This window comes from Erinaceus europaeus, chromosome 17, assembly GCF_950295315.1.
Source record: "Erinaceus europaeus chromosome 17, mEriEur2.1, whole genome shotgun sequence".
Taxonomy (NCBI): Eukaryota; Metazoa; Chordata; class Mammalia; order Eulipotyphla; family Erinaceidae; genus Erinaceus; species Erinaceus europaeus.
The window spans coordinates 11,634,044-11,659,609 of record NC_080178.1 but is presented as its reverse complement, the minus strand read 5'-3'; the positions used below and the strand labels follow the sequence as shown (position 1 = coordinate 11,659,609).

At 46.9% G+C, this 25,566-nt stretch overlaps 2 protein-coding genes across 2 annotated transcripts in view; one reads left to right on the top strand and one right to left on the bottom strand.

Moving 5' to 3' along the window:
- Positions 1–856: 856 nt before the first annotated feature.
- On the bottom strand, positions 857–2,477 carry GNG3 (G protein subunit gamma 3). The gene is made up of 3 exons (XM_007526351.3): positions 2,109–2,477; positions 1,624–1,723; positions 857–1,383 (listed from the first exon to the last, which is right to left on the bottom strand). Exons 2-3 carry the CDS (start codon positions 1,720–1,722, stop codon positions 1,255–1,257), a joined length of 228 nt encoding a protein of 75 aa, XP_007526413.1. The 5' UTR covers position 1,723; positions 2,109–2,477; the 3' UTR covers positions 857–1,254.
- Positions 1,212–25,566, top strand: part of BSCL2 (BSCL2 lipid droplet biogenesis associated, seipin) — a 31,646-nt gene continuing 7,291 nt past the window's right edge. The window contains exons 1-4 of the mRNA XM_060175755.1: positions 1,212–1,350; positions 2,750–2,959; positions 5,008–5,315; positions 10,626–10,704. Of these exons, the coding sequence (XP_060031738.1) occupies positions 2,867–2,959; positions 5,008–5,315; positions 10,626–10,704 (480 nt within the window). The 5' untranslated portion in view covers positions 1,212–1,350; positions 2,750–2,866. The remainder of the gene's footprint in view (positions 1,351–2,749; positions 2,960–5,007; positions 5,316–10,625; positions 10,705–25,566) is intronic.

The following is a 25,566-nucleotide window of genomic DNA, read 5'->3' as shown; positions in this document are numbered from 1 at the left end:
GTGTGTGGCGGCGCGCGGGCTCCGTGGCCTTTCTTAGCATTCCACCAAAGACGCCCTTTCCACCGGCCATGCCCACTTCCGCCGATCTCAGCCTACCCCAACCAGCTGGGTCACACACACGCACTCGCACACACACACCCACCCTCACACAGACACGCACACTCACGCACACAGACACACACACACACGCACACACACACACACAGACACACACGCACACAGACACACACACGCACACAGACACACGCACACACACACCCCCTCACACACACGCACCCTCACGCACACACAGACACGCACACTCACGCACACAGACACACACAGACACACACACCCTCACACACACACCCTCACACACCCACCCTCACACACACGCACACACACAGACATACACACACACAAACACACACACACACCCTCACACACACACCCTCACACACACACACCCTCACACAGACACACACACTCACGCACACAGACACACACACACACGCACCCTCACACACACAGACACGCACACTCACGCACACAGACACACACACGCACACAGACACACGCACACACACACCCTCACACACAGACACACACACCCTCACACACCCACCCTCACACACACGCACACACACACAGACATACACACACACACACACCCTCACACACACACAGACACACACACTCACGCACACAGACACACGCACACAGACACACGCACACACACACACACACACGCACTCACACACGCACACCTTCACACGCACACACAGACACACACTCTCACACACACACACACACACCCTCCTCTCCCCCTTGTCTCCCCACCCCGCCCCCGGCCCCACAAGAAATCTAACACAGGAGCTGTTCTCTGAGACTGCGGGTGATCATTTTATTCTTCAAATGGCTTTGCCCCGCCAACAGCTCCAGATGAGACCGAGAGCAGCACCCAGCCCATCCCTCTCATCATCATCATCATCATCGTCTGAGTGGGTCACAGAAGGAAGTGGGCACGGACAGCAGGCAGCCTGACAGTCCTTTCTGTGGGTGGAGCAGCAGGGAGCCTCCAGTCACTCCCGGGGTTGTTGGGACTCTGCCCAAAGTGGAAGAAGAGATGGGGCGGACAGATAAGTGAGGCAAGGCCTTGTGCTTCAGATAACCAACCTCACAGGGCTGGACACGGGGAGGAATGGGATGCAGGGACCCCTGGGGCTCACAAAAGCAGTTGACCTAAGGAAGGACCCAAGAAAGGAAAATGGCAGCTCAAAGGAGGGCACAGAAGAACTTCTTCTCCCGGAAGGGGTTCTCCGAAGTGGGCACAGGGGAGATGAGGGGATCCTCACAGGCGTGAGCATCACAGTAAGTCATCAAGTCTGCTGCTGCCTTGGATACCTGGGGCACAGCCAGGGAGGGCAAAGAGTTAGATGGAATCCCTGAAAGGGCAAATGGGCTCTTTTTCCTATGGCTCCTTCACAGCCTTCTTTTCCCTCATCCCCCACAGAGACCACAGGACAACTCTCAGTCCAGAGCCCAGAATGCTTTCCCTGATCTCAGGAAGCAGAGGAAAGAAACCATTACTTCTGAGGTTTGGGAAAGCCTGGCCAGCAGATGGGATCCAGGGTCCCCACCCACCTTTATCCGGCACAAGCTGGCTTCAATCTTTAGCTGTTCCACCATCTTGCGGGCCTGTCCAATACTCATAGTGCTGTTCACAGGGGTCTCCCCTTTCATTCTGCAGTAAAGAGAGGGACAGTCAGGGCACCATAAGGGACCCTGCACAATCTCCACTGAAAGCGTCCTTCTATGCTTCTTACCAGCCTTTATAGGGCTGAAGTTATTATCATAATATTTTGTTCTTTTCATTTCTCTCCAGTGGCCCTTCCCACCCCTACATTCAGCTGGGGGGGGGATAAAAAGGGAAATTGGATAACATCCCCCCCCCAATTTCCATATGGCCTGGGCCACAGATTTAAAGCTTTACAGCCCCCGAAACCATGAGTGTTCCCAGCTCTGAGAACCTCAACTAAAAAAGAGCCCCACCCTGACAAAGAGGGCACAGAGCTCCCACCTGCTTCCTTGAGTTCCAAATGGCAGAAAAGCAGAATGTTATAACTCACCTGAGGACTCACGAAGCAGCCGCCTTAGGAAGTAGAGTCAGTAGGGTACACCCCACACGTTCTGCCTGAGATGGGTACCCCACCTTGCAGGCAGTTACAGCAGAAAATGTCCAATGCAGCAATAGATGCAGTTTATTAATACAGAGAAAGCTACTGGAAACGGTCAGGTCAGAGGTCTGTCCAAGGCTGGTTCCAGTCTCGGCTGCTCAAGCACTGCCCAGACAGCTGGTACCTGAAGGATGAAGGATGCTAGAAGGAACTGCTCGGGGATGCTGGAGCATACCAACTGCCTGGCCAGTGGGGGAGGCTGGCTGCTGCCTGCAGCCCCTGTGCGCACCCCCACGGTTACTGTCTCACCACCTGCCCCTCCCCCATCGCAGGCATCGGGAGTCTGTGCTAGCGCTTTCTCAGTAAGTAACTGGAATGAACAAGAACGAACCATGACCGAGGCAGATTTCCCCCCCCCCTCAAATGGGGTGGTCTGGGCCTGACAACCCCTGCAGTGGATTCAGTCCTGGCTTGGGGAGGGACCCTGCTCATTTGAAAATCTGACATCAGCTGGGCAGTCTTTCCACCCACTCCTCCTCCTCCCTCTACTCTGACACAGCATTTAGCACCTGAATCTTCTGTTTCTCTCCCAGGGACCCTCGGCTCTGTCAGTATCCAGGAAAATGTGACAAGCTGCAAAGTATCCTCTTCTAGATCACCACTTCATGTCCTAGCCACAAGTGACTGGAGTGGAAAATCTAGGGGCAGTGATGTCCAAACAAATGGCAGATCAAAGAGAAGAAGGAGTGGATGGAGTTAAAGTATTTGCTGGAAGTCAGATCAAAGGATTGGACAAAGAGGAGGTAGGGGGTCAAAGTGGGGAAAGTCCGTGGATGTTTCTGGAAATTGGTGGACTGCTGTGGTGGGAGTGGGGGAGTCATGGTGACTTGAGAGATTATCTTCCACACCTGCAGTGCTGTGCTTGGTGCTGGGGCGGAGGGGTGTGGAGGATGCAAAGATGTATGGCCCTTATCCCCTGAGGAATCTTATTTGGGGAGAACGTTAAATACAAAATAGCAGATGTGGCTTAACAGTAAAGAACAGGACTAGCATGCATGAAGCCTCAGATTTGGTTCCCTGTGCTGCATATGCCAGGGCTGAGTGGTGCTCTGGTCTCTCTCAAAACTAATAAACATGAATAATAATGATTAAAAAAAAAAAAAGCAGGCACCCAGTTCAGGTAATAATCAACTGATGAGATGACTGATGACTCTGAGGGAGACTAGTTAGTGTCAGAGGAGGTGGGTCAAGCATTCTAAGAACTGAAATGCAGGCTGGGGAGATTGTACCATGGTTATGCAAAAGATTTTCATGCCTGAGGCTCCCAGGTGCCAGGTTCAATCTCCAGCACCACTATAAGCCAGAGTTGAGCAGTGCTTTGGTCTTCTACTCAGCATCTCTCATTAAAATAAAATATTAAAAGAGAGAGAGAGAGAGAACTGCTACCAATAGAAAGCAGTGGGCCCTCCGGAGTGGGGGCGGATGGGGACGGGGTGCACAGGCTGCGTAGATGTCCTCCGACTACATCAGCATTTCTGGGTAGACACTCGCTGCCTTCTGGGGAGCGTGCAGATCCAAGGGGGCGGCCAGCGGGGGCCAGCAAATTCAGAGCTAGCCCGATGTCGCCTCTCTCCCACTTTTCGGAGGTTAAACGGCCAATTGTGAAAGTAGGCTGAGGTCCGTGACCTCGGCCTCGAGGGACCGGTGTAGAAGCATATTTTGGGGTCTCGAGGGACGAGCCAGTCTGTTTTGACGCGGGTATTCCCGGGGGTAACTGACTCCAGGGAGGGCCGGTGCGGAGTACCGCGACCCGGAGGCCACGCCCACTGCGGCAAGCCACGCCCCGGGAAGGTCCCGCCCACTCGCGGCGAGGCCCCGCCCCCCAGCTACAAATACAGGCCGCTGCGGGGGCGTGGCTTCCCGAGAGGCGGAAGTCGCTTCACTCGGTTGCCCCGGCAGCTCGCTAGGCTGGTGAGTCGGTGGAGCTGTGGCGGCCCGCTGGCTGCTGCTGCCTGTGGCGGCGCGGTTAGGCTGAGGGCCGAGGATCCTGGCGGGAATCGGCCTTTGGCTGCGGGACTCCCCTTGCGCGGCGTGAGCACAGCTCCAGGCAGATAGCTGAGACGGGAGGGCGATTGTAGTAACCCGGGCAGGGCAGCTGACTGAGCCCCGACCATGGGAGGCAAGTGGCTCCTTGCATCTTTTTTTTTTTTTTTTTTAATATTTATCTTCCCTTTTGTTGCCCTTGTTGTTTTATTGTTGTAGTTATTGATGATGTCGTTGTTGGATAGGACAGAGAGAAATGGAGAGAGGAGGGGAAGACAGAGAGGGGGAGAGACAGACAGACACCTGCAGACCTGCTTCACTGCCTGCGAAGCGACTCCCCTGCAGGTGGGGAGCCGGGGGCTCGAACCGGGACCCTTAGGGCGGTCCTTGCGCTTTGCCCCACAAGCACTTAACCCGCTGCGCTACTACCCGACTCCCGGCTCCTTCCCATCTTGCAGCCTATATACAAAGAGCACTGAGTTTCCCGTGTGTGTCTGTCAAAGCGCCCTGGATGAAGTTGAAGGTGCTCACCTTCTGCATGTTATGTCTCGCTATGAGTGGACACCAGGGTGGCCTGTCCCCATAGTCAGGTGGCCCTGAGGAGGACTCGGCGGAGGGAGTGCAGTCGGGGAAAGGGAAAGGGATAGTTGCGCAAGAAACCTTTTGGAGAAAGGCCATCTGAAACAGATGTTGCTATGTGCCTTGCTATCTGCGGTTCCTCAGAGCCAGCCCAGCTAGCTGGTGCTTATACTCATCCCCACCTCCCCCAGGAGAGGAACCATTCTTCCCCCTCTCTGTCTTTTTCCAGGAACCCCTAGCTGCTCCATCCCATGGCCAGGGGTGGCGACCAGGTGGCAGAACGGCTAAGAGCACAAGGCCTGAAGCTGGAACCCGAGCCTCCACCATGGTTGGTGACCCACCAGTACCTGCCGTACTGTGGGCCCAGGAGGTAGGCCACGTCTTGGCCGGCCGTGCCCGCAAGTTGCTGCTTCAGTTTGGGATGCTGTTCTGTACCACCCTCCTCCTGCTCTGGGTGTCTATCTTCCTCTACGGCTCCTTCTACTATTCCTACATGCCGACAGTCAGCCACCTCAGCCCCGTGCATTTCTCCTACAGGTGAGAAGGGGCTTCTACCAAAGCAGAGAAAACTGAAAGAATTGTAATAAGACCGCTCATCCGGGTCCAACCCCCTCATTCATTCACTCATTCATTCATTCACCCATTCATTCGTTTTACCAGCTCTGGCTTATGGTGGTGCATGGATTGAACCTGTGACTTTGGAGCCACAGGCATGAGAGTGTCTTTGCATAACCATTATGCTATCTACCCCTGTCCCTCAACCACCCTCATTTACAGAGGAAGGAGCTTGAGTACTGTGTATTTCTTTCTTTCTTTCTTTATTTATTTTCCCTTTTGTTGCCCTTGTTGTTTTAACATTGTTGTGGTTATTGATGTCGTTGTTGTTGGATAGGACAGAGAAAAATGGAGAGAGGAGGGGAAGACAGAGAGGAGAAGAGAAAAGTAGACACCTGCAGACCTGTTTCACCACTTATGAAGTGACTCCCCTGCGGGTGGGGAGCCGGGGTCTCGAACCGGGATCCTTGCACCTGTCCTTGCTCTTTGCGCCACGTGCACTTAACCTGCTGTGCCACCGCCGGACTCCTGAGTACTGTGTGTTTCTATGACTAATGATCTTTTATAGCCCAAGACTGGGGGAGGTCTGGGCTGGTAGTTCCTAGGGTCCTGTACGACCTCTGACTACTGAAATTTGGCTAAACAGAAGGGTAAACATTCACACTTTTAAGAGTATCATTATAAAGGTTCTCATTATTCCAGATGGATGAGACTTTTTGTTATTATTATATTTTAATGAGAGAATCTAGGACCTGGGAGCCCCAGACACGAAAGTATTTTGCATGACCATTATGCTGTCTCCCCAACCCTTACCCCCCTTTTTTTTTTTTTTTCATTTTAACTTGAGTACTGCGCCTAGTTCTAACTATGGTGCTGCTAGGCACTCCGGGGCAAAGTGGCTGTCTGAACAAACGCAACTGCTTGGGTCCATCTCAGAATGAACTCATGCAGATTTGGGGAAAGTAGCAGTTTGTTTTGTGTGTGACATCCTTGCATCCCCGAAGTCTGCTATACAACAGAGAGTATAAAAAGAGTAAAGGAAATGGCCCATAAATTTCCTGCTTTTTAAATATATAGATATTATTTTATATATTTATGAGAGAGGGAAAGGACGAGAGAACGGGGCATTGCCCCGATACATGCACTGGTGCGGATCTGACTCAGGACCTCCTGTTAGAGAATGCCAGCTCTTTATCCCCTGAGCCACATCCCAGGCCAAGACACCCATTTTATAGACTACCAGATTCTCTCCTTTCCTCTTCCCTTTTTTCTTTTTGTTTTGTTTTGTTGTTGTTAGAGGCAGAGAGAGAGTGAAAGAGACGAAAGATTTTCAGTGCTATGGGGGCTGGGCTTGAACATTGATCTTGATTTCACATACGGCAAAACAGCATATTGTCTAAATGAGCTAGTTCTCCAGTCCTCTTTTAAATTTTAAAATAGGGGATCAGTGGTAGCACACCAGGTTAAGCACACATAGTATGAAGCTCTAGGACCCGCGCAAGGATCCGGGTTTGATCCCCTGTCTCCCCACCTGTGTGTTTGGGGGGAAAGTGTCACATCATAGGCAGTGAGGCAGGTCTGCAGGTGTCTATCTTTCTCTCCCCCTCTGTCTTTCCCTCCTCTCTCAATTTCTCTCTGTCCTATCTAACAGCAATGACAACAATATTATTAATAACAATAATGATAGACAACAAGGGCAACAAAAGGGATAAAATGGCCTCCAGGAACAGTGGATTCGTCGTGTAGGCACCAAGCCCCAGCAATAACACTGGAGGCAAAAAAATAAAAAAGTATTTATTTTATTGGTGGCCAGGCAGTGGCACATGTGTTACAGTGCACAAGGACCCAGGTTCAAGCTCCTGGTCCCCACTTGCAGGGGAAAAGCTTCATGAGTGGTGAAGCAAGGCTGCAGGTGTCTCTCTCCCTCTCTACCTCCCCCTTCCCTCTCAACTTCTGGCTGTCTCTATCAAATAAATAAATAAAACTTTTTTAAAGAATTATTTTATTTATTACTTAATGATAAGATTTCACACGAAACACACAATAAGAAGAGAAGTGAAAGAAGCTGAGCCAGAGCAGTACTCTAGTACATGCAGTGCTCTGGATAGAACCAGGAACCTCAAGCATACACATCTGATGCTGTACCAGGCGAGCCATTTTCCTGGCTGGCAAAGTCTTTTTCTCTTGTTCTGAATCCCTAATCATAAGAGGTAGTTTCTCAGGCAGAACTTCTTAAATTTGGGGGTGGATTGTGTCTCTTCAAAGCTATGGCCATGCACGGCACACACCCACGTGCAACTTTACTTCCAATGTAAGGGAGTTCATGAGCCTCTTAAGAAACAATCTGTGGGGAGTTGGTGGTAGTGCTGTGGGTTAAGCGCATGTGGCACAAAGCATAAGGATCCTGGTTCGAACCCCCAGCTCCCCAGCTGCAGGAGCGTCGCTTCACAGGCGGTGAATCAGGTCTGCAGGTGTCTGTCTTTCTCTCCCCCTCTCTGTCTTCCCCTCCTCTCTCCACTTCTCTCTGTCCTATCCAACAACAACGACATCAACAATAATAACTACAACAATAGAAAACAAGGGCAAAAAAAAAAAGGAAAAATAAATATAAATAAATAAATATATATATATATATATAAATAGAGAGAGAGAGAGAGAGAGAGAATCTGCGGATCCCTATGGAAGAGTTTTCTCAGAGTAGGCCCCAGACTGCAACAAATAAAACTTCTAGGGCGGGCTAGGTCTCAAGGATCTGGCCTAATTTGTTGTTCCCCCAGAACAGCTCTGGCTTTCTGGTGTTAATGAAGGCTTGGAGCTGAGATTTTGGAGCATGAGAATCTCTGCATTACCATTATTCCGTCTCCCTACCTGGAATCTGCATTTTTCAAAATGATATTTTAGGGCGGAGGGCAGATAACATAATGGTTATGCAAATTGATTCTTATGCCGGAGGCTCCAAAGTCCCAGGTTCAATTCCCTGCACCACAATAAGCCAGAGCTAAACCGTGCTCTGGTAACAACCAAAAGAAAAAAATGATTAAAAAAAAAAAATTCATTTAGGAGCTGGGTGGTGGCGCGGCTGGTTGAGCACACATGTTATAATGAGTAAGGACCCAGGTTCAAGCCCCCTGTCTCCACCTGCAGGAAGGAAGCTTCATGAGTGGTGAAGCAGGGTTGCAGGTGTCTGTCTGTCTCTCTCCTTCTCTATCTCCCCTTCCTCTCAACATCTGGCTGTCTCTGTCCAACAAATAAAGATAATCAAAAAAGTTTAATAAAAAATTTTGAAGTATTTCATTTATTTTATATTATTTATTTTTTGCCTCCAGGGTTATTGCTAGGGCTCAGTGCCTGCACCATGAATCCACTGATCCTGGAGGCTACTTTCCCCCACCTTTTGTTGCCCTTGTTGTGGTTATTATTGTTGATGTCATTCGTTGTTGGATAGGACAGAGAGAAATTGAGAGGTGGGGAAGACAGAGGGGGGAGAGAAAGATAGACACCTGCAGCACTGCTTCACCGCCTGTGAAGCGACTCCCCTGCAGGTGGGAGCTGGGGGCTCCAACCCGTATCCTCACACAGGTCCCTGAACTTTGCGCCATGTGCGCTTAACCCGCTGCACCACCGCCCAATACTCCTATTTATTTTATTTTTGAGAAAGATGCAGAGAAAGAAAGACACAGAGAGAAATACCAGAACACTGCACAGCTCTGGCTTATGGTGGTACAGGGGATTGAATCTAGGACTTTGGAGCCTCAGGCATGAGAGTCTCTTTGCGTAACTATTATGCTATCTACCTCTACCCCTAAAAATGATTTTTTTTTTAATGAAAGATATACGTGTTTTCAATACTTAACTTTCCCTTTCTTAATTAGCTAGTTAAGTTGGTATAGACAGACAAATTGACAGTGGGAGAGACACCTGCAGCACTGCTTGACCACTCACAAAACTTTCCCCCTGCATGTGGGGGCCAGGGGCTTGAGCCTAGGTCCTCGTGAATTGCAGCATGTGCTGTAAAACAGGTGCACGACCAACTGGTCCTCTCATCTTTTTATTTATTTAAAATATTTATTTATTTCCTTTTGTTGCCCTTGTTGTTGTATTGTTGTAGCTATTATTAATGTCATCGTTGTTGAGTAGGACAGAGAGAAATGAAGAGAGGAGGGTAAGAGAAAGAAGAGAAAAGTAGACACCTGCAGACCTGCTTCACCACTTGTGAAGCGACTCCCCTGCAGGTGGGGAGCCTGGGACTTGAACCGGGATCCTTACTCCGGTCCTTGCGCTTTGCGCCATGTGCGCTTAACCTGCTGCGCTACCACCTGACTCCCTTGTTTATTTATTTTTAAAGATTTTATTTATTTATTAGTGAGAAAGATAGGAAGAGAGAGAAGGAACCAGACATCACTCTGGCACATGTGCTGCCAGGGATTGAACTCAGGACCTCATGCTTGAGAGTCCAAAGCTCCATCACTGCGCCATCTCCCAGACTACTTTATTACTTATTTTTTATTGTCACCAGGGTTATTGCTGAGGCTCAGTGCCGGCACCAAGCTCTTAGATTTTTTTTTCATTTGTTTGTTTTGTTTTATCTTTATAATTTTTTAAAAATTTATTTTATTCCCTTTTTTGGCCCTTGTTTTTTTTTTTTTTTATTGTTGTGGTTATTATTGATGTTGTCGTTGGATAGGACAGAGAGAAATGAAGAGAGGAGGGGAAGACAGAGGGGGCAGAGAAAGATAGACACCTGCAGACCTGCTTCCCTGCTTTTCAAGCGACTCCCCTGCAGGTGGGGAGCTGGGGGCTTAAACTGGAATCCTTAGGCCTCCCCTCGAGTTTCGCACCATGTGCACTTAACCCACTGCACTACCGTCCACTCCCTTATCTTTATTTATTTATTGGGTAGAGACAGCCAGAAATCAAGAGGGAAGGGGCTGATAAAGAGGGAGAGAGACAGACACCTGCAGCACTGCTTCACCACTCTCAAAGCTTTCTCCCTGCAGATGAGGACCGGAACTCAAACCCGGGTCCTTGTGCATTGTAACGTGTGTTCAACTAGGTGCGCCACCACCTGGCCCCTCTTTTTTTTTTCTCCCCCTTCAGAGCACTGCTCAGCTCTGGCTTATGGTGGTATATGGGGCTTGAACCACTATGGTATTTCCCCAGCCCACTCTGGCTATATTTCTTCTATGTAACAGAAGGGGTGGAGATAGGAGGAAGCTCTTAGGGGAGCATAGAGGTATTTAGACAGGTAAGACAGACTCTTAACCACAGAGTCTCATTCCCGTTCTCATTTAGGACCGACTGTGATTCCTCCTCTTTACTCTGCTCCTTCCCTGTTGCCAATGTTTCTCTGGCTAAGACCGGACGTGATCGGGTGAGTATCAGATGAAAGGTTTCATTAGAGCTTGGGTAACTTGAAATCGCTAGGGATTGAGAAAGACCTGGAGAGTTAGGCACTCATTGAGAAATAAGAGACTGAGAGAAAAGATTCTCAAGAATCTTTTGTTGAGAGAAAAACAAAAGGCTGAAGACTGCGTGTGTTATTCTTCCCTGGGTAGACGCTAGCAGTGTTCCCAAACTGTTTCAGCTAGGCCATCTCTACTAGTTGAGGTATGCTGAAGACTGCGTGTGTTATTCTTCCCTGGGTAGACGCTAGCAGTGTTCCCAAACTGTTTCAGCTAGGCCATCTCTACTAGTTGAGGTATGCTGAAGACTGCGTGTGTTATTCTTCCCTGGGTAGACGCTAGCAGTGTTCCCAAACTGTTTCAGCTAGGTCATCTCTACTAGTTGAGGTATGCTGAAGACTGCGTGTGTTATTCTTCCCTGGGTAGGCGCTAGCAGTGTTCCCAAACTGTTTCAGCTAGGTCATCTCTACTAGTTGAGGTATGCTGAAGACTGCGTGTGTTATTCTTCCCTGGGTAGACGCTAGCAGTGTTCCCAAACTGTTTCAGCTAGGCCATCTCTACTAGTTGAGGTATGCTGAAGACTGCGTGTGTTATTCTTCCCTGGGTAGGCGCTAGCAGTGTTCCCAAACTGTTTCAGCTAGGCCATCTCTACTAGTTGAGGTATGCTGAAGACTGCGTGTGTTATTCTTCCCTGGGTAGGCGCTAGCAGTGTTCCCAAACTGTTTCAGCTAGGCCATCTCTACTAGTTGAGGTATGCTGAAGACTGCGTGTGTTATTCTTCCCTGGGTAGACGCTAGCAGTGTTCCCAAACTGTTTCAGCTAGGTCATCTCTACTAGTTGAGGTATGCTGAAGACTGCGTGTGTTATTCTTCCCTGGGTAGGCGCTAGCAGTGTTCCCAAACTGTTTCAGCTAGGTCATCTCTACTAGTTGAGGTATGCTGAAGACTGCGTGTGTTATTCTTCCCTGGGTAGGCGCTAGCAGTGTTCCCAAACTGTTTCAGCTAGGTCATCTCTACTAGTTGAGGTATGCTGAAGACTGCGTGTGTTATTCTTCCCTGGGTAGGCGCTAGCAGTGTTCCCAAACTGTTTCAGCTAGGTCATCTCTACTAGTTGAGGTATGCTGAAGACTGCGTGTGTTATTCTTCCCTGGGTAGACGCTAGCAGTGTTCCCAAACTGTTTCAGCTAGGCCATCTCTACTAGTTGAGGTATGCTGAAGACTGCGTGTGTTATTCTTCCCTGGGTAGGCGCTAGCAGTGTTCCCAAACTGTTTCAGCTAGGCCATCTCTACTAGTTGAGGTATGCTGAAGACTGCGTGTGTTATTCTTCCCTGGGTAGGCGCTAGCAGTGTTCCCAAACTGTTTCAGCTAGGCCATCTCTACTAGTTGAGGTATGCTGAAGACTGCGTGTGTTATTCTTCCCTGGGTAGGCGCTAGCAGTGTTCCCAAACTGTTTCAGCTAGGCCATCTCTACTAGTTGAGGTATGCTGAAGACTGCGTGTGTTATTCTTCCCTGGGTAGACGCTAGCAGTGTTCCCAAACTGTTTCAGCTAGGCCATCTCTACTAGTTGAGGTATGCTGAAGACTGCGTGTGTTATTCTTCCCTGGGTAGGCGCTAGCAGTGTTCCCAAACTGTTTCAGCTAGGCCATCTCTACTAGTTGAGGTATGCTGAAGACTGCGTGTGTTATTCTTCCCTGGGTAGACGCTAGCAGTGTTCCCAAACTGTTTCAGCTAGGCCATCTCTACTAGTTGAGGTATGCTGAAGACTGCGTGTGTTATTCTTCCCTGGGTAGGCGCTAGCAGTGTTCCCAAACTGTTTCAGCTAGGCCATCTCTACTAGTTGAGGTATGCTGAAGACTGCGTGTGTTATTCTTCCCTGGGTAGACGCTAGCAGTGTTCCCAAACTGTTTCAGCTAGGTCATCTCTACTAGTTGAGGTATGCTGAAGACTGCGTGTGTTATTCTTCCCTGGGTAGACGCTAGCAGTGTTCCCAAACTGTTTCAGCTAGGTCATCTCTACTAGTTGAGGTATGCTGAAGACTGCGTGTGTTATTCTTCCCTGGGTAGGCGCTAGCAGTGTTCCCAAACTGTTTCAGCTAGGCCATCTCTACTAGTTGAGGTATGCTGAAGACTGCGTGTGTTATTCTTCCCTGGGTAGACGCTAGCAGTGTTCCCAAACTGTTTCAGCTAGGTCATCTCTACTAGTTGAGGTATGCTGAAGACCTCAATAAGCCTAAATGAACAAATCTGCCACTTCACTGTGGACTAAGATGGAATCCATCCAAAAGTTTTGAAAGCTTGATTATAAAAAATTATGAAACACTTGACAGATATATGTAACCTGTCATTACAAAGGCTACTGTGCCGGAGGACTGGCCAAGTGCCAGGATGACTTCAACAAGCTGGAAGCCTCTGAGAAATATGGAATGAGGATGCTTCCTTCTTAGGCAGGCTGCCAGCAGTTCTGAAAAAGGGAGGGGCTTCCGGCACAACTTGGGAGGATGCGCACCTCTGCCACCAGTTTGTTGTCATGTCCTGTTTTCTTTTATTTATTCATGAAGGAGATAAGAAGAGAGAAAGAGAAAGAACCAGACATCACTCTGGTATATGTACTGCTGGGGATTGAACTTGGGACCTCATGTTTGAGAGTCCAGTGTTTTACCGCTGCACCTTCTCCTGGACCACACTTGTTTACATTTTTTTTTACTTTTATTTATTTATTTATTTATTTTCCCTTTTGTTGCCCTTGTTTTTTTTTATTACTATTAATTTTTTATTATTGTTATTGATGTCATCGTTAGATAGGACAGAGAAATGAAGAGAGGAGGGGTAGACAGAAGGGGAGAGAAAGACACCTGCAGACCTTCTTCACTGCCTGTGAAGTGACTCCCCTGTGGGTGGGGAGCCGGGACTCGAACCGGATGCTTAAGCTAGTCCTTCCTCTTTGTGCCACGTGTGCTTAACCTGCTACGCTACTGCCCAACTCCCACATTTATTTATTTATTTTAAAGATTTTATTTATTTATTAATGAGAAAGAAGAAGAGAGAGAAAGAGCCAGACATCACTCTGGTACATGTGCTGCCTGGGATTGAACTCGGGACCTCATGCTTGAGAACCCAGTGTGTTATCCTCTGCGCCACCTCACAAACCACCTACATCTATTTTTTTACCAAAGCACTGGTCAGCTTTGGCTTATGGTGGTGTGGGGGATTGAACTTGGGACTTCAGAACCTCAGACTGTCTCTTTGCATAACCAGTATGCTATCTCGCTATCTCCCAAGGTCCAGCAAAGGTTTTTGAATTCTCATTTGACTGTATAATTAGAAATAATAAGGGCAGGTGAGGTAGCATAATAGTTTTGTAAAAATATTTTCATGCCATAGGCTCCAAAATCCCAGGTTCAGTTCCATGTATCGCCATAAGCTAGAGCTGAGCAGTGCTCTGGTAAAATATAAGAAAATAGGCAGTCATGCAGTAGTGCAGCAGGTTAAGCGCACAGTAGTGCAAAGCACAAGGACCAGCATAAGGATACCGTTTCGAGCCCCAGCTTCCCACCTGCAGGGGAGTCGCTTCACAGGTGGTGAAGCAGGTCTGCAGGTGTCTGTCTTTCTCTCCCCCTCTGTCTTCCCCTCCTCTCTCCATTTCTCTCTGTTCTATCCAACAATGACGACATAACAACAACAATAATAACTACAACAACAATAAAACAAGGGCAACAAAAGGGAAAATCAATAATAATTTTTTAAAGATTTTATTTATTGATTGAGAAAGATAGGAGAAGACAAAGAAAGACCAGACATCACTCTGGTATGTGTGCTGCCGGGGACTGAACTTGTAACCTCATGCTTGAGAACCCAGTGCTTTATCCACTGCACCACCTCCCGGACCACAATTTTATTTATTTATTTATTAATGAGAAACATAGGAAGAGAGAGAAAGAGCCAGACATCACTCTGGTACATGTTCTACCAGGGATTGAACTCAGGATCTCATGCTTGAGAGTCTGATGCTTTTTTATCCACTGTGCCACCTCCCGGACCACCAATAATAATTTTTTAAAAAGTAAATAAATAAATTAACAAATGGACAAATAAAATAAAATTCAATATCATTTGAAATTGATTTTCTGAAAGTGACACTGACTTAAAAATAGAAAATATGGGACTGGATGGTAGCGCAGTGGGTTAAGCACACATGGTGCAAAGCACAAGGACCAGTGTAAGGATCTCGGTTTGAGCCCCCAGCTCCCCACCTGCAAGGAGGTCACAGAGGAGCAGCTCTGCAGGTGTCTTTCTCCCCTCCTCTCAGTCTTTCCCTCCTCTCTTGATTTCTGTCTGTCCTGTCCAACAACAACAGTTATGACAACAATAACAACAACCACAACAAGGGCAACAAAATAGGAAAAATAGCCTCAAGAAGCAGTGGATTCATGGTGTTGGCACTGAGCCCCAGTGATAACCCTGGAGGCAAAAATAAATAAATAAATAAATAAATAAAATAATAGAAAATAAGTGGTTCGGGAGGTGGCGCAGTGGATAAGGATTTGGACTCTAGAACATGAGGTCCCAAGTTCAGTCCCCTGCAGCACATGTACCAGAGTGATTTCTGGTTCTTTCTCTCCTATCATTTCTCATGAATAAATAAACTCTTAAAAAGAAGAAAGAATGGGAGTCGGACGGTGGCGCAGTGGGTTAAGCGCACGTGGCGCAAAGCGCAAGGACCGGCGTAAGGATCCCGGTTCGAGCCCCCGGCTCCCCACCTGCAGGGGAGTCGCTTCACGGGCGGTGAAGCAGGTCTGCAGGTGTCTATCTTTCTCTCCCCTTCTCTGTCTTCCCCTCCTCTCTCCATTTCTCTCTGTCCTATCCAACAACAAAGCAACGTCAACAATGGCAATAATGACCACGATGAGGCTGCAACAACTAGAGCAACAAAAAGGGGGAAAAATGGCCTCCAGGAGCGGTGGATTCATGGTGCAGGCACCGAGCCCAGCAATAACACTGGAGGAAAAAAAAAAAAAGAAGAAAGAAAAATGCATGGGGTGCCGAGTGGTGGCTCACTGGGTGAGCAGGGCTGCAGGTGTCTCTCTGTCTCTCTTGCTCTCTACTCCACTTCCCTCTTGATTTCTGTCTCTATCCAATAAATAAATAAAAAAGATAATTAAAAAAATTGGGGGGGGGGTCAGGCGGTGGCACAGTGGGTCAACGGCGTAAGGATCCCGGTTCGAGCCCCGGGCTCCCCACCTGCAGGGGCATCCCTTCACAGGCTATGAAGCAGGTTTGCAGGTGTCTCTCCCTCTGTCTTCCCCTCCTCTCTCCATTTCTCTTTGTTCTATACAACGACGACGAAATCAATAACAACAATAGTAACTATAACAACAATAAAAAAACTAGGGCAACAAGATGGAAATAAATATAATAAAATAAATGTTTTTTTAATTTTTTAAAAATATTTATTTTATTTATTTATTCCCTTTTGTTGCCCTTGTTGTTTTATTGTTGTAGTTATTAATGTTGTTGTCGTTGTGGGATAGGACAGAGAGAAATGGAGAGAGGAGGGGAAGACAGAGAGGAGGAGAGAAAGATAGACACCTGCAGACCTGCTTCACCGCTTGTGAAGCGACTCCCCTGCAGGTGGGGAGCCGGGGTTCGAATCGGGATCCTTATGCCGGTCCTTGTGCTTTGCGCCACCTGTGCTTAACCCGCTGCACTACAGCCCGACTCCCAATAAATATGTTTTTTAAAAAATTTTAAAAAAAGGAAAATACATGGTGGGGGACTAGGTGGTGGCGCACCTGGTTAAGCACACACATTACACTGCTTAAGGACCTGGGTTCAATCCCCTGGTCCCTACCTGTAGGGGAAACCTTCGTTAGCGATGAAGCAGGGCTGCAGGTGTCTCTCTGTCTCTCTCCCTATCTCCTTCTCCCCTCTCAATTTATCTCTGTGTCTGTACAATAATAAATAAAATATATTTTAATTATATTAAAGAAAACACACGATAGAGTGGTGGCACGCCTGGTTGAGTGTCTGTGTTCCAATGTGAAGGACCCAGATTCAAGCCCTTGGTCCCACCTGCAGAGGGGAAACTTGACTAGAAGTGAAGCAAGTCTGCAGGTGTCTCTTTCTCCCCCTCAATTTCTCTCTATCCTCTCAAATACAGAACCAAACAAAATAAAAATTGGGGCAGGGGTAGAAAGCATAGTGGTGGGAGTTGGGCGGTAGCGTAGCGGTTAAGTGCAGGTGACACAAAGCACAAGGACCGGCGAGAGGATCCTGGTTCAAGCCCCCGGCTCCCCACCTGCAGGGGAGTCGCTTCACAAGCGGTGAAGCAGGTCTGCAGGTGTCTTTCTCTCCGCCTCTCTTTGTGTCTTCCCCTCCTCTCTCCATTTCTCTCTGTCCTATCCAACAATGAAGACATCAACAACAACAACAGTAATAACTACAATAATAAAACAACAAGGGCAAAAACAAAGGGAAAATGAATAAATAAATATTTAAAAAAAAGAAAAGAAAGCATAGTGGTTATGCAAACAGACTGTCATACCTGAGGCTTTGAAGCCCCAGGTTCAATCTCCTGTACCATCGTAAACCAGAGCTGATCAGTGCTCTGGTTAAAAAAAAGAAAAAGAGGGAGTCGGGTGGTAGTGCAGCTGGTTAAGCGCAGGTGGCGCAAAGCGCAAGGACCAGCATAAGAAGCCCTGTTCCAGCCCCCGGCTCCCCACCTGCAAGGGAGTCGCTTCACAGGCGGTGAAGCAGGTCTGCAGGTGTCTATTTTTTTCTCCTCCTCTTTGTCTTCCCCTCCTCTCTCGATTGCTCTCTATCCTATCCAACACCAACATCAGTAACAACAACAATAATACTTACAACAACAATAAAAAACAACAAGGGCAACAAAAAGGGAAAATAAATAAATAAAATTTTTTTAAAATTTTAATTAATATTGTTAAAAAGAAAAGACATGTTAGAGCGGCTGGGTGGTGGTGTGTTTGGTACAGTGAAAACATTACAGTGGGCAAGGAGTCGAGCTCAAGCCCCCAGTCCACACCTGCAGGGGGAAGGCTTCACAAGCAGAGCTATAGGTGTTTCTCTCTCCCATTTTTTGGTTTTATTTTTAAAGATTTTATTTATTAATGAGAAAGATAGGAAGAAAGAGAGAAAGAACCAGACATTATTCTGGCACATGTGCTGCCAGGGACTAAACTCCGGACCTTGTGCTTAAGAGTCCAGTGCTTTATCCACTGCGCTACCTCCTGGACCACCACTCCCATTTTTTCTGAATATTTTTATTTAGTTTATTTTAATGAGAAAGAGTAAATACAGAGGGAAAGATACTGAGAGAGAAAAGGACCAGAACACTGCTGTGTTCTGGCTTATAGTGGGTCTGGGGAATATACCTGGATCCTCAGAGCCTCAGGCTTGAAAGGCTTTTGCAAAACCATTATGCTGTCTCCCCCACCCTTTATTTTATTTTATTTTATTTTATTTTATTTTATTTTAAAAGTGCTAGTATCGGGGAGTCTGGCGGTAGCACAGCGGGTTAAGCGCACGTGGCGCCAAGCATAAGGACCAGCATAAGGGTCCCGGTTCGAGCCCCCGGCTCCCCACCTGCAGGGGAGTCGCTTCCCAGGCGGTGAAGCAGGTCTGCAGGTGTCTGTCTTTCTCTCCCCTCTCTGTCTTTCCCTCCTCTCTCCATTTCTCTCTGTCCTATCCAACAATGATGACATCAACAACAACAATAAAACAACAAGGGCAACAAATGGGAATAAATAAATATTAAAAAAAAGTGCTAGTATCTATAGAGTTGTTACTATTAGACATCTCATTTAATTTTTTTAAAGATTTTATTTACTCATGAGGAAATTATAGAAGAGGGGTTGGGTAGTAGTGCAGCAGTTTAAGCGCACATGGCACAAAGCACAAGGACTGGCATAAGTATCCATGTTCGAGCCCCCAATTCCCCACCTGCATGAGGGGTCGCTTCACAGGTGGCGAAGCACTCTGCACATGTCTATCTTTCCCTCTCTGTCTTCCCCTCCTCTCTTGATTTCTCTCTGTCCTATCCAACAACAATGGCAACAATAACAGTAACAATAACGACAACAACAAGGGTAACAGGGCAACAAAAAAATAAAGGGGGGGGGTAAACAGCTTCCAGGAGCAGTGGATTCGTAGTGCAGGCACTGAGCCCCAGCAATAACTCTGGGGGCAAAAAAAAAAAAAAAAGAATGATAGGAGAGAGATAAAGAACCAGACATCACTCTAGTACATGTGCTGCTGAGGATTGAACTCTCGGACCTCATGCTAGAGAGTCCAAAGCCTTATCCATTGCACCACTTCCCGGACCACTCATTTAATTCTTTTTTTATTATTTAATTTAATTTTATTTATTATTATTATTATTATTTTTTTACCAGAGCACTGCTCAGCTCTGGCTTATGGTGGTGCAGGGGATTGAACCTGGGACTTAATGGAGCCTCAGGCTTGAGAGTCTGTTTGTATAACCATTATGCTATCTACCCCCCATTTAATTCTTTAATACTTGAAAATCTTTCTCTCCCATTCCCTCTCAATTTCTTTCTTTTTACAATTATTTTATTTATTTATTATTGGATAAACACAGAGAGAAATTGAGAGGGGAGGGGAGGGAAGGTAGCGAGACACCTGCAGCCCTGCTTTTGGGGACCAGCCCTCTCAATTTCTGTGTCTCTTTGCAATAAATAAATATTACATAAAATGGTAGAAATAGGGGGCCAGGTTGTGGCACAATTGGTTGAGCGCATGTATTACAATGTGCAAGGACACAGGTTTGAGCCCCGGTCTCCATCTGTAGGAGGAAAGCTTTGCTAGTGGTGAAGCAGTGCTGCAGGTGTTTCTCTGTCTCCCTATCACCCCCTTCCCTCTTGATTTCTGGCTGTGTCTATCCATTAAATAAAAATTAAAAAAAAAAAATTTTAATGGTAGAAATAGTTACCTTTTAAAAGATAGTTTATTGAAATCCTGTAGCTGAAGCTGTCAGAAAACTGCATCTGGTGGTCCAGGAGGTGGTGCAGTGATAAAGCTTTGGACTCTCAGGCATGAGGTCCTGAGTTCGATTTCCAGCAGCACATGTGCCAGAGTGATGTCTGGTTCTTTCTTTTTACTCCTATCTTTTCACTAATAAATAAATAAAAAGTCTTTAAAAAAAAAGAAAAGAAAACTGGATCTGGTGGTCCAGGAGGTGGCGCAAAAAAAAAAAAAGATAGTTTATTGTATAGAAACAGAGAGAAACCAAAGTGGAAGGGGTTGACAGAGAGAAAAATAGATACCTGCAGTACTTGCTTCATTGATTGTAAAGCTTCCCCACCACAGGGGCTTGAGCCTGGACCCGTGCTCACCTTGAAAAGTACAGTCAACTGACTCAGCCACCCCCTAGCCCCAGAAATAGTTATTCTTAAAGGAGGCACATAAGCTATAGAGAAAGAAAAAACAAACAAACTGGCCAGGTCTGTTCAGTGGACCCCAAATGGGTGACTGCAAAGTACTGAAGTAGGGTGTTGGACATTTCAAGACAAAGACTCAACCTTGTTGAGGTCCTGATACTCAGGAAAGGAATGTTGGAGAATATTATCAAATGCCCTGTGAAAACACTGAGTGTGCTTCTGTGACTAAAGAAGGTGTGGAACATAGCCACAGTGCGCCCGCACTGACCCAGCTGCATATGTTATGTGGCTGCCCACTGTAGGGATCCGAACACAGCACCTGAAACTATCAGGTGTGAGGTTGCTGGATGACAGAAGGAGGAAAGATGGCAGAGACCCAGCCCAAGTCTCTATGAATTAAAACAGGTTACTAGTTTCATTCACTCACAGTGGACATTTCTGAATGCATGCATGGACAAAATAATGTTTTCTGTGTGCCACCTTGATAGAAGCAGGTGTGACTCTCCTTTCTCTCAAAGAGCTGACAGGAATGACAGGCCTCCGTCCATTGCACTGAGTAGCAAAGCCTGACACAGAGTCTGCGTTTCAGAGGATTTGTGAAAATCCGAGAAATTAATATGAGACTGCGGAGATGGCGAGGCTCAAAGTGGACCTTTTAGTGAAGGGTGACTCTTGTGTGGGGGTACAGGAGAATCTTCTGGTCAGACACACACCTGAACAGAGGCATGGAGTCAGTCACACAATTCTGGTATTAGAACTACTAATGAAGGAAGGAAGGGAGAAAAAAAAAGTTTCTATTTTTTCCTCCCTGAAGGAGGTGGCTCAGCTGGTAGTGTTATGCTGTGCTTGTGTGAGAAGCTCCAGGTTCAATTCCCAGCATCACATATAATGGAGTTTTACTGTCTCTCGGCCTCTCATGATGAGTAAATATTTTAAAATATGTATTTACAGGTAATATGTACATATACATATATATATATAGAGAGAGAGAAGAGAAGAGATAGTTTATTATCAACAGGTTTTTTTTTTTCCCTCCAGGGTTATTGCTGGGCTCGGTGCCTGCACCATGAATCCACTGCTCCTGGAGGCCATTTTTTCCCCCTTTTGTTGCCCTTGTTGTTGTAGCCTCGCTGTGGCTATCATTATTGCCATTGTTGATGTTGTTTGTTGTTGGATAGGACAGAGAGAAATGGAGAGAGGAGGGGAAGACAGAGAGGGGGAGAGAAAGATAGACACCTGCAGACCTGCTTCACCGCCTGTGAAGCGACTCCCCTGCAGGTGGGGAGCCGGGGCTCAAACCAGGATCCTTACGCCAGTCCTTGCGCTTTGCGCCACATGCGCTTAACCCATTGCGCTACCGCCCGACCCCCTATTATCAACAGTTTTATTGAATTTTTTTTTAACTCACCGATTTAAAATGTACACTTGAGGGCCAGGGAGATAGAAAAGAAACCTGTATTCATTCACCATTACTCCCTGTTTCCCTCCAGCTTGTCCAGATAACCACCTGCTTACAGTGTTTCAAAGAAGTTAGTGAAGCAAATGACTTAGATTCATCTGGCCTTTACTGGAAGGTAGAAATCGCTTTGTTGATCTTTGAGACTCTGTGTCCACACCACAAATCCACCACACCTGGCAGCCTTTTTTTTTTAATCTCTTATTGTTATTTTTTTAATATTTATTAATGCGAGGGATAGGGGGAGAGAGAAAGAACTAGATATCACTCTGGTACATATGCTGCTGGCGACTGTACTCAGGACCTCCTGCTTGAGAGTACAACACTTTATCCATTACGCCACCTCCCAGACCACTTTATCTCTTCATTTGATAGGACAGAAAGAAATTGAGGTGGGGGGCAGGCGGTAGTGCAGCTGGTTAAGCACTTGGCACAAAGTGCAAGCACCGGCTAAGGATCTTCACAGGCGGTGATGCAGGTCTGCAGGTGTATTTCTCTCTGTCCTATCCAACAACAACGACAGCTATAATAACAACTACAACAAGGGTAACAAAATGGGGAAAATGGCCTCCAGGAGCATTAGATTCATAGTGTAGGCACTGAGCCCCAGCAATAACCCTGAGGCAAAAGTAAATAAAAAAAATATTAAAAAGGGAGTCGGGCGGTAGTGCAGTGGGTTAAGTGCATGTGGAGCAAAGCGCAAGAACCAGCATAAGAATCCCGGTTCGGTGGTCCGGGAGGTGGCGTAGTGGATAAAGCATTGGATTCTCAACCATGAGGTCCGAAGTTCAATCCCTGGCAGCACATGTACCAGAGTGATGTCTGGCTCTTTCTCTCTCTCCTTTCTCATGAATAAATAAATTCTTAAAATAAAAAGAAAGAAAAAAAAAAAGAATCCCGGTTTCGAGCCCCCGGATCCCCACCTGCAGGACAGTTGCTTCACAAGTGGTGAAGCAGGTCTGCAGGTGTCTATCTTTCTCTACCCTTCTCTGTCTTCCCTTCCTCTCTCGATTTCTGTCTGTCCTATCCAACAATGATGACATCAATAACCACAACAATAAAACAACAAGAGCTACAAAAGGCAATGAATAAATATAAAAAAAAATTAATATTGTGGTCCGGGAGGTGGTGTAGTGGATAAAGCATCGGATTCTCAGGCATGAGGTCCTGAGTTCAATCCCCGGCAGCACATGTACCAGAGTGATGTCTGGTTCTTTCTCTCCTCCTATCTTTCTCATTAATTAATAAATAAAATCTTAAAAGAAAAAAAAAGAAAATCTTAAAAAAAATTAATATTAAAAAAGAAATTGAAAGAGGAGGGGGAGATAAGGAGAGAAACACTTGTAGTCACCCCTTGAAATGCTTCCCCCTGAAGACGGGGAGCATGGACCCAGGTCCTTGTACAGGGCAATGTGTTCCTTTAACCAGTGTGCCACTGCTGCCCCCACCCTTTTTTTTAATGATAGGACAGAAAGAAATGGAGAAGGTGAAGCGGGAGACAGACAACTGTAGCACTACTTTGTTCATGACACTGCCCCCTGCTGATAAGGACAGAGAGCTTGAACCTAGGTCTTCTTACATTATTATTATTATTATTGTTATTATTCATTTTTGGGGGAGAGAGAGAGAAACTGAGAGAGAAGAGGAAGAGAGACAGACATCTGAAGCATTGCTTTACCTTCCATGAATCGTTCCCCCTATAGGTGGGGACTAGAGGCTGAAGTCTGGGTCCTTGCGCATTATAACGTGCACTCTGCCAGGTGTGTCGCCACCTGGCCTCCTGAACCCAGTGCCTTTCCACATGGTGAAGTGTGCATGCAACCAGGTGTGCTACTCCCAGCCCCTTGGAGCCCTTTATTTTAATTTTTTTATTTCTTTTTTTTTTATATTTTTATTTATTTTCCCTTTTGTTGCCCTTGTTGTTTAACATTGTTGTGGTTATTGATGTCATTGTTGTTGGATAGGACAGAGAGAAATGGAGAGAGGAGGGGAAGACAGAGAGGGGGAGAGAAAGGCAGACACCTGCAGACCTGCTTACGTGATGCAAAGCGCAAGGACTGTCATAAGGATCCTGGTTGGAGCCCCTGGCTCCCCACCTGCAGGGGAGTCATTTCACAGGTGGTGAAGCAGGTTTGCAGGTGTCTCTCTTTCTCTCCCCCTCTCTGTCTTCCCCTCCTCTCTCCATTTCTCTCTGTCCTATCCAACAACAACGACAAGAATAACTACAACAATAAAACAACAGGGGCAACAAAAGGGAATAAGTAAATAAATATTTTTTAAAAACATAAAAAAAGAAATTAAAATGTGGGGGGGCAGGTGGTGCACCAGGTTAAGCGCACATAGTATGAAGCATTAGGACCCCTTCAAGGATCCTGGTTCTAGCCCCCGGCTCCCCACCTTCAGGAGGGTCGCTTCACAAGTGGTAAAACAAGTCTGCAGGTGTCTCTCTCTGTCTCTATCTCCCCTCCCCTCTCAATTTCTCTCTGTCCTATCAGATGAAAAAAAAAGGCCTCCAGGAGCAGTGGATTTGTAGTGCTGGCACCAAGCACGAGTAATAACCCTGGAGGCAAAATTAATTATTAAAAAAATTTTAATGTGGAGACCAGGAGGGGGCACATCTGGTTAAGCACTCACATTCCAGTGCACAAGGACCCAGGTTCAAGTCCCTGGCCCCCACCTGCAGGGGGAAAAGCTTCACAAGTGGTGAAGCAGGGCTCCGGGTGTCTCTCTATCTCTCACCCTCACTATCTCCCCCTTCCTCTTCATTTCTCTGTCTCTATCCAATAATAAATAAATATTTACAAAAATTAAAGTGTGCATAAAGTTAAGACTTCAAATACACAGACCTAGAGGGAAAGGCCAAATGCTAGTTCCAGCAGAGCTATAATGGGATCATCCTTCCCTGCAGATACAGTCTCATTTTGATCCAAAATCTAGTAGTGATAGGTGATAAGACAGAGAGGGGGAGAGAAGGATAGACACCTGCAGACCTGCTTCACCGCCTGTGAAGCGACTCCCCTGCAGTTGGGGAACCAGGGGCTCGAACCGGGATCCTTCCCCCGGTCCTTGCGCTTCGTGCCATGTGCGCTTAACCCGCTGCGCTACTGCCCGACTCCAACCAGTGGATTTTTTCCCTGAATGAAATACTCAAAGCACTTTTATAGTCTATTCTGGACTTTGACTTTAGATCTGATTCACTATGGCTATAACAATGTGCTCCAGCTTTTGTTTTGTTTTGTTTTGTTTTGTTTTGAGAGGGGATGAGGAGGTAGAGATGGAGAGAAAGATAGACACCTGCAGCCCTGCTTCACCGAGTACTCAACTGGGTATGCCACTACCACCCAACATGTACACTATATTTTTTAAGCAAACCATCTCCTGTTTGGCTAAATACAAAAACAACTTTACCATCACCTCTGTGATTCTTATACATCACCCTGAAGGGGTCATACTGCAGAATAAGGAAGAGTTAACTGAAGGCTTATTAGAGGAATACAGGCAATACTAGGGTTTCTTTAGTGGCAGATTTTTAATCATTTTGAGGTTAGCCCCAGTATAGAAGCCTTCCCACTATTTAAGTCCCAGGGACCTTCTCCCATTGAGACCGAGACAAGGAACCCAGGAAGAAACAAAGATGGTCTGGAGCCACAGTGCCTGAGAGAGCTGGCGGGGGAGCTGCTGAGACTCTGGCACTCAGTTAATTAACAGTGTAACTGAAGGCAGGCTGCAGGCTGGGCCCGGGAGGATGGCCTCACAGGGCCACCGGCCCAAGTCACAGATGGCCCAGTTGGCAGCCTGACGGTTCACTACATTCAGGAAAGAAGCGTGACACAGCTTTTTCTCAAAACAGCAGCAAGATTCTGAGAGGAGCCAGCAGGAGGATCTGGGTCTCAGAGGAGGGAGGGATCCAGCCGCCAGAAGGGGGCAGCAGCACCATTTTGGGATGAGAGAGCTTGAGG

Bases quoted from the DNA above. Each gene is read 5' to 3' on its own strand.
- GNG3 (XM_007526351.3), bottom strand. From the start codon at position 1,722: ATGAAAGGGGAGACCCCTGTGAACAGCACTATGAGTATTGGACAGGCC. The intron at 1,384-1,623 runs GTGGGTGGGGAC...GCTGTGCCCCAG, and splicing joins CCAGCTTGTGCCGGATAAAG to GTATCCAAGGCAGCAGCAGA.